Here is a 16554-nt window from a genome sequence, read left to right as displayed (position 1 = left end):
TAAAGCATTATTCCTTGGCGCAATAAACTTTTGCGACAGATAAAAAAATTTATAATAGAATCTAATTGCAATGAAACAAAACTAAAAATTAGCAATTAAATATTCACTAAACAAATTCATAGAGCATATATAATAAACCTTTGAGTTGTCTGCTAACGTCCACGATAATGTCTATTTGTTGAGTTTGTTGAATTTGAGTTACTAGAACTATACTTTGAATTTAAGTACCCTTTAAAATTTGCATAATCATAATTAGGCTCGTTTACAGGCATTTGTTGCATTAATTGATTTCCAGACAAGTTATTTTGTGAATAATAGTGAGAATTATTGAAGAAGCTGCTAGAGTGGTGATTGGCAAAATCCGAATTTGGATTATTCCTATGTCTCGGGTAATGCTTGTTATGAGATTCATAACCAGTTAGTATCCTATGTTTGCTTTGATAATAGTAATTTTTGTGACAAGAAGAAACTTGAACAGGTCTCCGTTGATCGGATTGTCTTTGTCGTTTTTGATCTGCTTGCCAATTGTAACCTCTCATTTTTTGTATATGTGACTGAGAAGTATCATCCAATTGGTTATCATGTTTGCTGAAATTTGAATCAGACTTAGGAACCCAAGGATCACTCTTTGGGGAAAGAGAGATAGAACTTGTAGCCTCCAAACACTTCTTCCTTGGAATTATAAGGAAATTTTGTTCATTAGCCTTATTAAAAGTTTCAGAATCAATGCTAGTTCCAAGTTTTCGTTCAGACTCCTGATATGTAGCCGGAATTGTCTCATTCAGTAATAACTTAAATTCAGTATTACAATTTTCATCGATGCTGTTTGTAATATGTTTATCACTAATTTCATCTGAAATTAAAGATTTTTTTCTTAATCTTTTTTTATTAGTTCTATTCCTGCCTTCAAATATATCATGATTTATTTCTTCAGTTTTAATAGAATCGCAGCTTTCACTATATTCTGCTAAAGACTTATTTTTTCTTTTATAGCTTCCCAATTCTGAAAGATTGTATTCATCATTTTCAAACAATTTTTTAGAGTCTACTTTTGAATCGAGAAATGGAAGCCCGCTATCCATAGGCAAATTCTGGGTATTATTAAAATTTATCTCATCTAGAATATTGGATTCATTGATAGTATCTATTTCATTATTATTAATTTCTGAATCTAACTTTTTCTCTTCAATTTCTGAAAAATTATTCAACTCTAACTGTTCGTTTAAATCGATTTTCTTAATATTTAGATCGCTGCTGTTAACATTTTTCGAAAGATTGTTATTGCTACTCTCAGTTGAAAAATCAACTTTATCAATCCTCTTGCTAGGCTCATCTACCTGTTCGCTAGAAGTGCTTGATAAGTTTAATTCTCCATTATTAAAGTCATCTATGGATTGTAAGACAGAATTATTCATCTCCATTGCAAAATCGTCTTTAATGGAAAATTCACTTTCAGCATTATTTCTCTCAGAACTTTGAACTTTGTTAGAATTCCGTGACGACCTTCTCAATTTATGTGTGATTTCAGCCTGGTCTGGATCTATTTGCTTCGTCCTATTACGAATATTGTTTTTGTTCATTTTACACTTTTTCGAAATTTTAATGACTTGAGTTGTTAAATTAGATTGTGCAACTTTAGGATACATAGGATGGTTAAAATTATTTGGATTTTCCAACCAAGAAAAGATTGGAAATAAATCTAAAATATCAATATTTGTTTGTTCATTAAATTCTTCCGTTATAATTTTAGAATTAACTGCCTTTAAATCAAAATTTGTTTCTTTTAGATAATTTGGTGCCAATGAAAAGTAATCTTCTTCAGGGAATAATTTAGAGTATGAAAATCTGCATTTACTCCAGCTGTCATCGCGTTTGCCTAACTTATAGTTAGCGCAATTCGAAATAAATAAAGAATTTGATAAATCAATGAATGGAGAATCCCAGTCAGATCTCGTCGCTGGAATTAATTCAATAGAATTTGTGTGAATGCTTGATATTGTGCCTTGACTCTTTTGAGTATTAGATAATGAAATAGGATTATTTGTATATTGATTATTAGAATATTTAATTGGCTGATTCTTTGAAATAATTGGAAAGATACCGTTGATCAATCTACCGATTAATTTAAAAACAATCGGAATATCTGTACCTGTAATAATTGACCTTCCTTCAAGCGGATGATTTTTTGAAGTAATTATGTTACTTTTGAAAATACATAATGGGAAACTTTGTGAATCTTTTAGATTTGAAAGTAACTCGTGATTTCCAGAAAAACCGTTGTTTTTTGATCTTGATTTCTCAAAGCTTTCAAAAAATCTATTTCTGAATAAAGGAATACTATTCAAATTTTGATATTCTAAGGGCCAGCATGAAGGGAAACTTTTGCTTAGGTTGCCTGAAGATAAGCTTGTATAGCTTAGCCTAAGCTCTTTGCTCCATTGACTCAAACTATCAATTAATGATTTGTTAAGCGAGCCATCAGGAATAGTAATATCATTAAAATCTTTTTTAACATCTTCGATCAAGTTTGTGCTTTGATTACTTATTTGTTTGGGGTTTATAGTCTGTATAGGTGAATTATTATTTATGCAAGTACTAAAATTTTTTTTCCGCCCTCTAAGTGAGCGATTATGAAAATCAGAAGATAAAACGGCTTGATTAGGTATGTTTGAATATAAATTTTCAGGAGGAATTCCAACAACCTCCTCTGCTGCGTCACAAGAACTATATAATTTGTCCCATGTGTTCATTGTACACACCCATTCTTCAGGTAAAGTATTAGGATTCATTCCTAACGGTAGCTTTCTCCATTTCTTACAAAGCTCGCATTGAGCCCAATCTACCAAATCTGAAGAGACTTCCATTATATACTTTCCATTATTTGTAATATTAAAAATGTTAAAGAAATTCAAGATAATGTTTAAAATTTAAGCGCTAATTTTGAACATTTGAAACGAGGGCAAATGATAATTTATTTTCTATTTTGGTTACGCACTCACCATCAATATTCATTTTTGATATTTCATTATTTAATATATCAGTCTTATTATCAATAAACATATGGTTGTTTACGAAATTTGATATCCAGTTGGCCGGGTCAAAATTTTGATTACGGAACGATAATGTACACCTTTTTTGAAATAATATTGAACATTCAATACTGCTTAACTGCTCAACCTGTCCTGACACCACTATTTCCCCGTTTTCTGATATCCCTACTAGTGCTAAACGGATTACAATTTCTTCTTCTAGCTCTATATTTGGGCATATTATAATTGTACGAAATCCTAAGTCTCGAGTATAGTTTAGCATTTTCTTAGTAGTGGAAGTGAAATCAGAAAAATTAATTATATTCAATAGGCTTAAACATTTTTCGTTTAATCCATGCTCATTTAAATAACATTCTGCATTTGCACAAAGTAAAACTGTCACGGGAATATCTTCAATCAAATAAGGGTATGTCATTACACAGCCTAATAGTAAATTAGGAGCAAAAACGCATACCTGAAACGGAGAATTATGTTGAATACTGAAACTTGCATTTGGATATTCTAAAATTCTATTCCAGGAAAGATACCATGTTATTAATCTTAACAATTCAATCCCTGCATTTATTAGATCAATTTTATGACCTTGAAGATATTCATTAATTAATAGATTTCTTGAAGAAACCCATAGTTGTTCATTTACCATTGGCTTAATATGAGGATTTTCAGGGATATAAATTGAATACGAACTTGGTTTAAGAATGTTGTCATTGTTCGTCACCACCTTGATTATTCTCACGAATGAAATGTTTAAAAATTTACTCAAATCCTTCAGAGAATGAGCAGTATTCTTTAGAAAACTGCAAGCATGTATTTTAACAAGACACTTAATTTCCGGGGAAGAATTAAGCATTTTAAAATAAATTTTTATATTTTATCACCTTACCCCTCTTAATTTTTTTTTCGCAGTTTTTGGGACTTATGCACGATAAAAAAAAAAATAATGATTGGAGAGAGGATCTCTACAATTTGATAGAGCTCTTGAGAAGAAGACAACTTATTGGATCTCAGGCTCAAGGAAAGAAAACACTTGAAGTTTTGAGACAAATAGTTGATAAGTATTCATGGAAAAATGTTAATGAACTCATTTCAAATATTAAAGAAATCGGCTCGGAAGTTGCTTCAATCGATCCGTTAGCATTTTCCGCTAATGGCACCTTTAGAAGACTTATAAACGTGATAAGGAAGGAATATATTAAACTATCTGTTAAACAGCCTTCGAGTTGCCAATACTTTAAAAATTCTGAAAATTCCAAAGGTTATCTCCAGGATGTAAATATGTGCCTTTTAAGATCTGCAATTTTTGAAGGTATAAATGAACTCCTACACGAATATGGCCAATCTTGGGATTTTGATCAATGTCTGGATATTTTTACAGCAAATGAAACAATATTAATTTACGGATATTCAAATTTAGTTGAGAGAATGTTAACGTCTATTTCAAAAAAGAAAACAAATCTAATAGTTTTTATTTTAGATGGAGATCCAGAAAAACATTCTCAGGAATTTGCTCAGAAAATTTCACTTGAATTCGGAATAAATGCAATTTTGATCTCTGATTCAAGCTTGTTCAGTCTTATACCCAAAGTAAGCAAAGTTATTTTAAGTGCAAAAGCTATCTTTCCGGATGGTAGCGCAGTCACTCTTTCAGGTGGCTATTTAATTTCACAAACTGCAAAATTTTTCTCTGTTCCTATTGTAATCGTTTCTGCCCTCTATAAACTTTGTCACTTTCCATTATTTGATACTCAAAGAACCAATTTAATCGTTCCACCAAATCTTTTTGCGGACTCGCTAAAGCAGCTTTCAAATGTTCACTTTGCAATTAATAAATTGGATTTAATCCCTGATAATCTTATAAGCATTTTCCTAACAGAAAATGGGACAATGTCCAAACTACAACTATATGAAATTTTCAAAGGTAGATTTCATCCTGACGACTTGTAAATAGGAATAATATTTCAATATGAACCAATACAACAATTAATTCTAAATTATATAGTTTTGCACATTTGCGTCTAGTCTTTATTACATGAAGTATCTGTTTTGTGATTTCTTGTACTACCCAATTAATTAATACGACTCAATGGACGAAATCCCGATTGTATTATTTACTGTTAAGGAAAAAGGAAGTACTTTATTCTTCGATGCATATTCTCAAACTGACTCGGTGAAACAAAATTCTAGTATTACGCCACGTGAATATTCCAACTATTATCGTTTTTATGTGAACAAGTACAAAAACTACAATTCTATCAATGTTCACTCCGTTCAATCAAATAACGATTATCTTAAGCAACAACTTGACTCTTCAAATGAAAGAAATGATCATTATATTTTTAGTCCAAATAAATATTCTGGATTTGAAGTTAATCAGTTAAATCAAAGCACGACTATTCTACCCTCTGCATTTTGTGGGAACGGAATAAGTACTAATCTGGAAGATTATGAATTACGAAACAAACATTTAATTAGTTTTGCGGAAAAACAAGATCCAAGCTTTGAATCTCCTCTCATAAGTTCTGGTATTCATAATATTCATTTATATGGTCCATACTTATATAACAGAAAAATTTATACTAGATTTCCATTAAATCAAGCTAATATAGTTAGAGAGTGTAATTTCAAAGAAAAATTGTGCAGAACCTGTCAATATTCTTCCTTGAAAAACATTGATTTATATATTGAACAACCTCCAAAATATAATTTTGTTTCAAATACAATTCCAGAAGCTTTATCAATGGGTATTATGATAGGAATTAATGCAATTGTTGAAGTTATTGCTAGTATTGCAATAAAATTTTGTGCAAGGATTCCAGACAAAGATGAATTACATCCGGGAACTGGATGTGTATTAATGGACTATTTAAACGATAGAATTGATCGCCTATTCAACGATCAAATTGAAATTCTTGACAATTCAACTGAATGTGAACAATCTAAAAATGAAACGGAAAGCTCAAATATGAACTTTGAAGCATGGATCAACAATAAGCTCGATGAGATCATAAACCCTACAAATCACGAAAGCAGTGATAACAGGTCTACATTTAAATATACCAGTCTATACGATGCACTCATCAAGAATTGCTATCACAAGGCAGATGACTCGAGGTTCGATCCGATTGAATATTCGGATAGCCTGCCGTACGCCCTTCCATTAGCTGGTACTAAGGCCCAAACACTAAAAAGAGGATTCCTAGACTATTCTAAAAACTAACTCGCTATATAGCGACAACAATAACAAGTAATCTTAGCCTGAAGAAAAAAATAGAACCTTATCCTATTCGCTAAAATTGACTAGTTGTCGATTGATCTTTTACACGGTCCATAGTACTTTGCCTTTTCAGCTGATGTCTGGAATCTGCCGTGGCCAAACTTTGATGATGTATCAATGAACTTTAAATTTACGACCTCCAATGCTGATCTTGTCACAGGTGGCACTAAAGACTTGCGCAATGTCAATAATCTCTTCTTGCATCCAACGGTACAGCCCTTCAGCATAAGGAAATCTTGATTAACTACACCATATCTTGGGAACCCACCCATTGGAGTGATTGTTTTTTCAGTTAAATCAGCAGAAGTCGATGCATTTCGTGGATCGTCGCCACGCCCAATACGATAAATCTTCTTGTTAGTTTCAGTGCGTTGGCCATATCCCTTCTGACCAGCTCTTGGAACTTGGAACTGAACTCGGGCAGGATGCCAGGCACCAATACAGGAAACTTTTCTCACACCTCTACGCGTCTTTCTTGGAAGCTTCGTGACGCCCCATCTAGAAATTACGCCCTTGTAACCCTTACCCTTAGAAATACCGATAATGTCGATCATCTCGTTCTCATTAAATATCGTGGACACCGGAATCGGTTGTTCGAAGCATCTGACGCAGAAGTCAATCTTATCTGATACTGTTCCACCATTTACTTGTATTTCCATTATGTCAGCCTTTTTTTTGTTTAGTCCTGTCTTGCTAACCTGAGTGTGGCACAGAGCACGAATTACAGTACAGTATTGCTTGCATCTGGCAATTTCTGCCTCCATCCTCTGGTTTTCAGCGTAATTTCTAGCATATTTAGTAAATGCCTTACGCTTGCTCCTATAATAATTCTTATAGAAACGCCTCTTGCATTCCTCACTCAAATATCCTGCAAATACGGTGGTTAAAGCTCTTAGACCATTTGGTGTTTCAATATAGCCGACGAAACCAACACATATCATTGGAGGGGTTTCAACTATAGTGACGGCTTCCACAACCTCCTTCTTATTTAATTCTAAAAAAAATGTAAATTTCTGAATTAAGAAAATACGAGGTATAACTATTATGTCACTTTCATGGTTTCTCCCAGAATCATCTTCGCATAAGCGAGTGTAAATAATTACTCTTCTAGGGATAAGGAATATGAAAGGCGATTAAAACGGAGCGGTAGCTCAACATTAAACCATCTATATAGGAATAACAGATTGCGAACATACGTCTATTAATAAGACGCTCAATGATCGACTATTCCGAATATCTTTATACCACGTTGAAGCAAATAAACTTACTTGATCCGGGTTTGTCAACATCTCTAACAATATGGGTCATACCTGCTTTGTATCCCATAAAAGCAGTCAAATGTGGTGGCTGGTTTGAGTCATCCTTTGGAAAAGCCTTGACTTTCCCACGGTTCCTAGAACATCTCTTTCTTGGAAGGAAGCCGAGGGATCCAGATCTTGGTCTTTCAAATTTACGGTGTGACATTACTCAAAAACTAAAATTACTCAAAATTCAACAAGTGACTAAATACTCTGTGGAAAACCCTTACGTATAAACTAATCAAAACGAGATTAATTAAATTAAAAAATATACAATTACGCAAAATTGAGACGGCGCAATAATAATTGGCGCGCCTTTACCGGGCAAAAGTTCAATATCTACATAACGCAATTGAACCCAAAGATGTTTCCGAAAAATTAGAATGCCGTACTCCGAGTTATTCTAGTAGTTATCGAATTAGAACTGAATGTGAAGTATCCCTAACGCCTTATTCTCTCCTTATTCAAGTAGAACAATTAGTGTAAGATTGCTTATGCGCAAAGGCCTGATACATATTTATGTAAACTTAATAGAATACTAATTAATTAGCACTAGGAATGCTACCGAAAAAAAAAACAGTGAAATTGGATATAAAATCAAAACCTTTTTCTCTTCGGGAGCAATCTCGTTCATAGATAATTGCATAACCTTGTAAATATGAGTAATTGATAATATTGTGAAAATTAGCTTTACAAAGAAATAAGGAATAATTAATGAAATTAATGATATTACTGTAAATGGGAATATGCAGTACCCAACTATGCTTAATATGGCAAAGAATGAACAATTAATGCCTAAGATCCGCGCATTTAAAGCAATTGCTACTGTGCCGTAAATCGAGAAAAAATGCAAAACTGAGAAAATCTTATCCTTATTTTCAACTGGGGCTTTTATATATAGACAAGAGGATAATACTAGCAATATAATGCAAGGTCCCCATAAGTCCCAATTATATAGCATCTTCAAATTATATTCGCGATCGAACTCGTTCTTTCCAGCAGTAATAAAATAATGTAATTTATTGTAAATGAGAAATATATCCCTCTTGACCGTTTTCATTATCGGCTCGTTTAGCGTTCCGCCAGATTCCTCTCCATTATATATATCTCCACTAACAACAAATATATCTCTATCAATTTCGCTCATTTAAAAAAAAAAAAAAAAAAGTGGATTTCCATTGCTTTTATAGCGGCAAAAAAAAAAAACTTTAAATTAGGCCTACCTGAAAAGTTTATATTTATGGATGTTAACCCTTCTACTAATAGTGTCGAGGCTGGAAGATGCCTGGATCTTCTAGTTAATCAACTCATTTCATCGCAGTACTGGCAAGGGACTGTTCGATCCCATCAAATCAGAAACTGTGTCTCACTGTTTAACAGATATTTGCGCTTATCAAATCAGCAAGATTTAAGAATTCTGACTCAAGAAATAAGAGATAGAGTTGCAAATGATACTATTTATAATGAATTCCTCAGTCAATTAGACACGGAATGCATTTCTTATCATTCTTTTTGGCAAACTTACAAGGAGAAATTTGTCAAAATTTTCAAAAAACTGTCTAATTTTCATTTGATAATTTTGGACCACGCTAAAATACTGGAAACAAAAGTCTTTAATCTGTTACCAAATTTCTTAAAAAACTCGATTATTCCCTCGTATAGGAGACCACTGATTTTTATCTATTTACTGAACGTTATTCTTTTTATTCTGAGGCTAACTGCTTTTAACTCAAAGCCTATATTTCATAATTATACAAAAATTGGTCGATATTCAGCAAATAATAATATTAATATAATGGATGACTATAACTACCCGACATTCTTAGAAATAGTATATGAGGTATTAATGTTCTTTCTAAATATCCTAACATCAATTATTCCATTAGCACTCCCTATTATTACGTTACATTTCATAAATAGGTAGCATATCCAAAGGTAGATGACTAGGCATATAAATGCACATTATGTTCAACCATTTGCTCAATATTCTTTGATTATTTATGTTATATATTTGTATCTTGTACCGCTAGAAATGTAAAATTTTTATCTGGAGCAATTAAGACAATTTGGCTCTTAAAATGAAGTCTAATTAACTGAATATTATTTGATCCATGCGCACCAAACATATTTGCGCATTTTACAATCTCCCTGATACAGTCAGTGTAGTTCCTTGATGTCTTTTTATCAAACGTTGAAATTAATGGCGTCATATTGTCAGACCTCAAAATTATTATTCCAACTACTCCCTTTTTCCCTTTTATTCTTGACAACGTTTCATTTAAATCATTCTAGGAAAGTTAAAACAGCTTATTGGTCCATATCACTTACCGAATTTAAACTCTCTTTAAAAATCGTCATTTTTAGAATGCTATCCCAATGTTGCGCAATTGTTATAAACTTGTGGGGATATTTTGAGTTTTTAATTTGCGTCAAAAAAATACCAGTGGGCAACCTAAATAATATTTATTAGTTACAAGCACTTTTTTTAAGATTCAGTTTTTAAATCAGAAAAAAAATCCGGTTACAACTATAAACGAGGTCTAATGTAATATTATTAGCTAGAATTAATATGAAGTTTATGCTTTACGCATTAGTAATTTTTTTGAGTTATGGTTCTATTCATTCTGCAAATAATCAAACTGAACAATCTATTTTCAATGAGCCATGCGAATATACTACTTCTAAAGAAGTGAAAAGTATGTTCAATGTATTTGCTTTCAATCAGAAACGATTTGGCAAGAAAAAAGGCAAAGTCGAACAAATAGTAGCAAAGTTTGTATGCAAAAAAAAGCCATTAATCATTGCAAATGATTGGTCTCAAGAAGATTACATGGTCATATCATTTATCATTTTTTTATCAAAAAGATTAGATCTCGCAACAAAAACTTTTGAAATAAAGAAATATAATAATTGGATTTTTGGGAATGTTCCACCCTTGGAAGAACTTTCAAGAGGAATCACTCATTTCAACCCTCTTCCTGAATGGAGAAGTTGGTGGGAAAAAGAAGGGGACAGTAAAAAAATATTAAAACAAATAAATGAAATTTATTTATCAATTACAAACACTCCAGATACATTCAGATTTTCTGATAAATCAGCATCGAATAAAATCACTAAACCATTCCTTTCACTTGCATATATTTTCTCAAGAGAAATGATAAAAGATAAAGCACTTATAAAAAACATATCTAGGAACAGCTATAGAGAAGAAGTAATTAAAAACCTTGAAACTAAGACAAATCAATTTAATTCGGAACTTAATTTGGAGAATTCTAATATAAATGAACAATCGCTCAAACTTGAAAAAGATCTATACAAAAGCGATCACATATCTTTATTTAAAAAAGCATACAATCATGTTTTATTTGTCAAAAAAAAAAGAAATTTCAATTCCGAAAATGGTGACAATAATATTGAACTTCTACCAAATTGGTGGGAAAAGGAGCTAGATATAGTAACTGCAATCATATTAACTATTTTCAAATACCAATATAGGCACAGAATGCAAATCATTGAAGCCGAAAACAAAATTAAAAATGACAATTTAAACTGGAAGAAAATTCACAATTGCATAAAACAGGCTATTTTTTGTACTTCAAATGGCTCATCAAATAATTCATTAGAGCATATTCCGATTTGGCACAGATTTGGCGAGAAGTGGCAAAGCTTCCCACAAGGAGCAATGATAAGAATATTGGACAATGTATCAAAACTTTCCCTAACGACTAGTGGTTGGGATGTATATGACTATGTTATTTGTTTATGCTTCTACTATTTAATAAAAAGAGAAAGAATTAGGATTGATTGGTTCACGTTAGGACCATTGTCAGGTTCTCCAAGAACCAGATTTTGGCGAAGATTTAAAAGATACGTAATAAATATGTTTTCATCAAACAAAGGTATGTTTGACATGAATAACAAGTGGCATAGCTCACCCGTAGAATTAGAATAAAGTAATTAGGGGAAAAATCTTACTTCTGTGGCGCAACTAGTTTTACTACAAAAGCGCAAAAAAATAACTGTAGATTATTCTAATGAAACTTTTACTGTCATCGATATTTCTGATCCTGTGTGTATTTACGTCGGGTACTCCAATTCCAACCCCAAATGAAATTGTTTTAGCAATTAATAGTAATGTAAAATACAAGTATCCAAATATTGAGGTCCCACTAGATTGGCAAAGCCGTGTTTTTATCAAATATTACCCAGAGGAAAGCTCAATTAAAGTACATTGTCCAGTTGAAAATGATGCCCCTTTTGGACGCACTCTAATAAGAAATTTATTTAGAATATACAAACGCAACTTTCCAAGCGACAAACGTATTAAGAAAATGAAACTTTCTTTCCAATCACCATCAGGTGAATTTATTACTGCCGAAAAATTATCTACCAAAGGATATTTATCTGCTTTGAATGAACTTGTGGAAGATTTAATTGAAGAAGATATCGAAAATGTAGTAGCAAGCGCAAGCTCGCCAACATTGCCAAATACAAAACTGTCAATCTCATCTCTATCTTCTTTGTCAGATTCAAATGTACAAAACTACCCAGTTTATGTATTCTTTACAAATGAAGAAGAACGACTTAAACAAGAAGGTATGGTTCAGCTTCTTGTACAATTAGGTTTTAATGTTGCCCACACATTTGGAAATGCTACGTGTAATGTTGATTCAACTAATTATTCAGTGAAAATCCCGGAAATACTCTCACCGACAATCGACAAGAATATTAATACTACATTTGTTGAAGAGAACCCAAATCATTAATAGACCTTTTATTTAGAAAGATATAAATTTTTTTCTAAATAATTTTTAGTTTATTTTAAGACGCAATATTAAATTTTTGTTTTCATAAACAAGTAATATTCATGAAAATCAAAAATATCTATTAATTATTGTATGTTTTATATATTTTTATTACTTTAAACATTATTTGAACCCATTTCCATTTATACAGCATTTTTTTTCTTGTGCGCTCTCCTTGATTTAAGAAATTAGTAAATAAAAATAGAAATTTGATTTAAAACCACTGCTAAATGAGTAAATTTGTGTTAAAAATTCAAGGTTTTTCGAAATTTTCATTAGCAGGATATAGATTTATTTGATAATTTTTTGTAAGGATAAGGGTCGAAATAAAACCTCAACAAACACATTTTTGTAGGGCAAATAACAATTAGAAATGATTTTATTGACCATTCTTTTGTATTTCCAACATTGGGAATATAATTTTGAAAGAACCTAACTCAAAGTTACTATTTAAAACTCTCTTGAATAATTATTTAAAAAATATAATCGAATTTTATTTTGAAAACCTCGCTTTTTTTTCTAGATAAATACTCAATTTATATCTTAAATTTGAATGTTAATATTTAATTTTATTTTTGTAATAAATTTCATATAATAAATAATGATTCGCCAATTTACATGCAGTTACGTATGGTCTGCTATATTTTCAAGAAAGTGCAACTCATTCTTTACAAGTTTAACATGAGCCTTATTAAATTAGTTATATATTTCCTTTTTTCAATAGCGCAATCAATCAAACCAGAAAATTATGGTAAGTTATAGAGATACTGCTTATTTCTACTGATATAATTAATAACTCAAAAAAATAGCTAACACTCTGCCAGAAATTACTAATGGTACTTCAAATGCGGGAGGCCAGGCTGAATTGAAAAACTTGTTAATTAGTAAGTTCCATATCTTACAATCATATATGGCAATATGAAGTTAAATTTAGAAATTTCAGGTAACATTCATACTATTGAACAAGGGCTTAAACAGTCTAGCCTGAATAGCACTCTTAATTCAATCAACAATACAGCTTCAGAGGAATTGACTAAAGGAATGCTTGGGTATGTTAGTAAGCATACGCTCACTAACTTTAAAAATCCTAAGGATTTGGAAAAAAATGTATTAGAGCACAGAAATAGCTCAGATTTAGAAATCAATTCCTATAATACGACGAATAACAATTCTACTTCTGAAATCAAAATGAGTCTTACAAATGAAAATGAAATTAAAAAAAAAATAATTGAAATACCCCTGCTCCAGGCATAGTTGATTCATCAAGCATTTAATGTTTCTATTCATCTTTATTTTGAAAAAATACTTCTATTTCTGTATAATGTGAAAGAGAAAAAAGTTTAATCCTAAAGCGGATTCTAGCATTAACTAATTCATATTAATCTATTTTCAAATTTATGAACTTAGTCCCAACTTTCAGAATTTACAGAAAATAACAATTTTTTGCTGCAATCTAGCCTTGAACTATAATAGCTCTTATTATATTAGAATAATCAATATTTATTATGCAATCCATATTTTAAAAAAAGAGGATAGGAATTTATCAAATTAAATGAAAAATTTTTTCTTTTGTAAAGATTTGACAAAACATACCTTTGTATATTTTCTTCATTAAAAATAATCAACATAAAAAATTTATTATTTGAATTTTGCATCAATTAATCCGATCAATTTAGGTTTTAAACTTATTATTCATATTGTGCCATATTAATATGCCTTTTAAATGTTGTATGGGAAATAATTTACAAGATGGATCAAATGATGAGCGTAATGAAGATTGTGACTTAATTAACAAAGTTCCAAAGCCAATTGATCTCAATGAAGGTTACAATAGCCAAATAGAGTTGTTAGTTTTTAATAATAGAATGAATAAAAATCAAACTTATCAAGGATTTAATTCCAAGAACAATTCTATATATAGAACAAAATATGATCCAGGTCAGTATTTCAATATTACTCCAATTACATTTGTTGAGACAAAAGTTTCCAATTTATTAAATACTCCAACTGGTTCTGCAATTGCCGAAGCATCTTCAAATATTATGTTTTCAAACTGTAATTCACCAATTAAGCTAGTTACATCAATAGTGGCCACACCCAAACCAAATAGTTTGAATTACACAGAACCACCTATTCTAACTACAGATGGGAACTTAAATCAGAATAATTCCGATAAAAGTTTTGTTGAAAAAAGAATTCCTCAAGATAGTAATTTTGAAGAAAAGAAAATTAGTGTAATTGAGGAAATAAATAATTACTCAGAATTTTTTAAAGACTCTGATGAAAAAATAAAATACATTGAGCTTGAAGACCAGAAATCTACACATACTACCAAAAGTGATCAATCTCAAAAAGAACTCGAGAGCTATTCAATCGAAAATGAAAATGAATTTGAATATGGAAATTCCATACTAGAAAAATATATTGACAACACCCCCAATACATGTCATGAATTAGACTTTGATACAATAAATAAAACAAATAATGAGAAGACTTCGAACTTTGATATTTCTGGTATAAAAAATGATATAGACAAATTCGTTTTTTTGTCAAATAAATTGAAAAATGAAAATAGTCAAATAGAAAAAAAGAAAAAGAAATCAAAAAAAACAATTCATATAGAGATTTCATTTTCACCAAAAAATAATATATTTGTTGATGCACAACACAATCAAAATGAGAGTAAATTAGAGTCACATAAAAAGACTAAAATAGAGTCAAACGATTCAAATCGGAAAAACCATATTCAAAATGAAGAATTTTTTGGAAAAAATATAAATAAATATATTTCCGTTGAATCAAATAATACCGATCCAACTAGATTTGATGAAAGACCCATTGAAGTCATTCATAAAACAGATGGTTATGACCCAAATATTAAAGATAAATCCGATGAAGTTTACACATCAGAATATGCAAATATGACTAAAGAACCGACACGTATTAAAGATTATGGTCCAGTAAAAGAAGAAATTTCAAATATTTCTAATAATCACAATTTACAAAGTTTTACATTGAATGAAATAAAAAATAATAAAAATATGGCAGGAACAGAATATAATAATAGTTTTGAAGAAAATTCTAACATTGGTATTAAATCATTTGAAAAATTGATTCCATTTATTGATGATCCTGAAGCAAGTAATGATTATTTAACCAATTTTGAAAAAAGTGAGAAATTTAAATTTTCTCCACAAAAAAAATTAATAAACTCGCTCACTGACATTAAACAACCAAATAATAAATTAACTGAGTTTAGTCAAAGAACACTTGAAAAATTGAATGGGAGCTTACCTATTGTAGAGTCTGATCCACAATTGGCACAGCTATTCGCTTCTGCTCAAATCCGAATTGAAGATATAAATAATCAAAAGGAATCCATTGAAAATAACAAACATGCTGATGAGTGTGATCCAATTGATTTAATAGTTAAGTTTTTAGATAACCCATCAAAATATAAAGATTCAATTTGCTGGGCAACTATAAAGGCTGTTAAAGAAGTTTATGAACCACAAGTCGAATACGCCAAAAAAGAACTTGATAGATGGATGAATAGTGAAAACAATTCAGATGAAAGTAAAGAGAATATGGAATATTATAACAATCTAATATCTGAATTACAAGGAAAAATTATGTTGGCAGAAAAGGCAAGAGAATTACTTTTAACAAGATATAAGAGCGATGAAATTCAATTTATGCTTCAAAATGAAAAAAATTCCCTTGAAGAAATTAAGAAAAAAATGAACAAAGAAAGTGAGGAGTTAAAATCTATTGAAGAACAATACTTGAATGGATGCATAAATCTTAAAGAGGATGTCAGGGTTAGTAGAATTAAGATAAGAAATTTTGAAAATGAAATCAAGAGTAAATTAGCAGAAATACATAAACTAGAAGAATTATTAAGGATCCATGAAATTGCTAAATTCTAATAAAAATTTAAATTCCAATTTTAACACAATATTTGTCTTAAATACAATAGCTGACGAATTATTCGAAATAATTTATTGTTTAATGGATGTATTTAATACCAATTTAGAAAAGAGAAACTTTAATTTAAAATAAATTAAATAATACTATTAATAAACCCGGTTGTTGATAATTTTAGCGTGAATCTCCTTCAAGTCTGA

At 30.6% G+C, this 16554-nt stretch overlaps 12 protein-coding genes across 12 annotated transcripts; 7 read left to right on the top strand and 5 right to left on the bottom strand.

The window, feature by feature from the left end:
* Positions 1-152: 152 nt before the first annotated feature.
* cgd5_1620 (hypothetical protein with short conserved N-terminal motif, possible cysteine binding domain) lies at positions 153-2927 on the bottom strand (the record flags this gene model as incomplete). The annotated part of the gene is made up of 1 exon (XM_626108.1): positions 153-2927. A coding segment is annotated over one exon (2775 nt), but the record flags the coding sequence as incomplete, so codon positions are not given.
* Positions 2928-2934: 7 nt separating this feature from the next.
* Positions 2935-3900, bottom strand: cgd5_1610 (hypothetical protein, possibly apicomplexan conserved; the record flags this gene model as incomplete). The annotated part of the gene is made up of 1 exon (XM_626107.1): positions 2935-3900. The coding sequence occupies one exon, from the start codon at positions 3898-3900 to the stop codon at positions 2935-2937; it is 966 nt and encodes a 321-aa protein (XP_626107.1).
* A 5-nt stretch (positions 3901-3905) lies between these two features.
* On the top strand, positions 3906-4994 carry cgd5_1600 (translation initiation factor if-2B beta; eIF-2; the record flags this gene model as incomplete). Its single annotated transcript, XM_626106.1, has 1 exon — positions 3906-4994. A coding segment is annotated over one exon (1089 nt), but the record flags the coding sequence as incomplete, so codon positions are not given.
* A 139-nt stretch (positions 4995-5133) lies between these two features.
* cgd5_1590 (hypothetical protein) lies at positions 5134-6267 on the top strand (the record flags this gene model as incomplete). Its single annotated transcript, XM_626105.1, has 1 exon — positions 5134-6267. The coding sequence occupies one exon, from the start codon at positions 5134-5136 to the stop codon at positions 6265-6267; it is 1134 nt and encodes a 377-aa protein (XP_626105.1).
* An 80-nt stretch (positions 6268-6347) lies between these two features.
* On the bottom strand, positions 6348-7265 carry cgd5_1580 (hypothetical protein; the record flags this gene model as incomplete). Its single annotated transcript, XM_001388228.1, has 1 exon — positions 6348-7265. One exon carries the CDS (start codon positions 7263-7265, stop codon positions 6348-6350), a length of 918 nt encoding a protein of 305 aa, XP_001388265.1.
* Positions 7266-8160: 895 nt separating this feature from the next.
* On the bottom strand, positions 8161-8769 carry cgd5_1570 (YIP1 protein like transporter GTpase interacting factor having 5 transmembrane domain; the record flags this gene model as incomplete). The annotated part of the gene is made up of 1 exon (XM_626104.1): positions 8161-8769. One exon carries the CDS (start codon positions 8767-8769, stop codon positions 8161-8163), a length of 609 nt encoding a protein of 202 aa, XP_626104.1.
* A 93-nt stretch (positions 8770-8862) lies between these two features.
* Positions 8863-9546, top strand: cgd5_1560 (hypothetical protein, 2 transmembrane domains near C-terminus; the record flags this gene model as incomplete). Its single annotated transcript, XM_626103.1, has 1 exon — positions 8863-9546. One exon carries the CDS (start codon positions 8863-8865, stop codon positions 9544-9546), a length of 684 nt encoding a protein of 227 aa, XP_626103.1.
* Positions 9547-9625: 79 nt separating this feature from the next.
* On the bottom strand, positions 9626-9910 carry cgd5_1550 (conserved hypothetical protein; the record flags this gene model as incomplete). Its single annotated transcript, XM_626102.1, has 1 exon — positions 9626-9910. A coding segment is annotated over one exon (285 nt), but the record flags the coding sequence as incomplete, so codon positions are not given.
* Positions 9911-10191: 281 nt separating this feature from the next.
* Positions 10192-11574, top strand: cgd5_1540 (conserved hypothetical protein; the record flags this gene model as incomplete). Its single annotated transcript, XM_626101.1, has 1 exon — positions 10192-11574. The coding sequence occupies one exon, from the start codon at positions 10192-10194 to the stop codon at positions 11572-11574; it is 1383 nt and encodes a 460-aa protein (XP_626101.1).
* An 82-nt stretch (positions 11575-11656) lies between these two features.
* On the top strand, positions 11657-12388 carry cgd5_1530 (hypothetical protein having a signal peptide; the record flags this gene model as incomplete). The annotated part of the gene is made up of 1 exon (XM_626100.1): positions 11657-12388. One exon carries the CDS (start codon positions 11657-11659, stop codon positions 12386-12388), a length of 732 nt encoding a protein of 243 aa, XP_626100.1.
* A 957-nt stretch (positions 12389-13345) lies between these two features.
* On the top strand, positions 13346-13681 carry cgd5_1520 (hypothetical protein; the record flags this gene model as incomplete). The annotated part of the gene is made up of 1 exon (XM_626099.1): positions 13346-13681. The coding sequence occupies one exon, from the start codon at positions 13346-13348 to the stop codon at positions 13679-13681; it is 336 nt and encodes a 111-aa protein (XP_626099.1).
* Positions 13682-14139: 458 nt separating this feature from the next.
* On the top strand, positions 14140-16356 carry cgd5_1510 (hypothetical protein; the record flags this gene model as incomplete). The annotated part of the gene is made up of 1 exon (XM_626098.1): positions 14140-16356. The coding sequence occupies one exon, from the start codon at positions 14140-14142 to the stop codon at positions 16354-16356; it is 2217 nt and encodes a 738-aa protein (XP_626098.1).
* Between the last annotated feature and the right edge of the window lie 198 nt (positions 16357-16554).

This window comes from Cryptosporidium parvum, chromosome 5, assembly GCF_000165345.1.
Source record: "Cryptosporidium parvum Iowa II chromosome 5, whole genome shotgun sequence".
Lineage (NCBI taxonomy): Eukaryota > Apicomplexa > Conoidasida > Eucoccidiorida > Cryptosporidiidae > Cryptosporidium > Cryptosporidium parvum.
The sequence above is the reverse complement of the archived record's forward strand: the minus strand, read 5'-3'. Positions and strand labels throughout refer to the sequence as shown.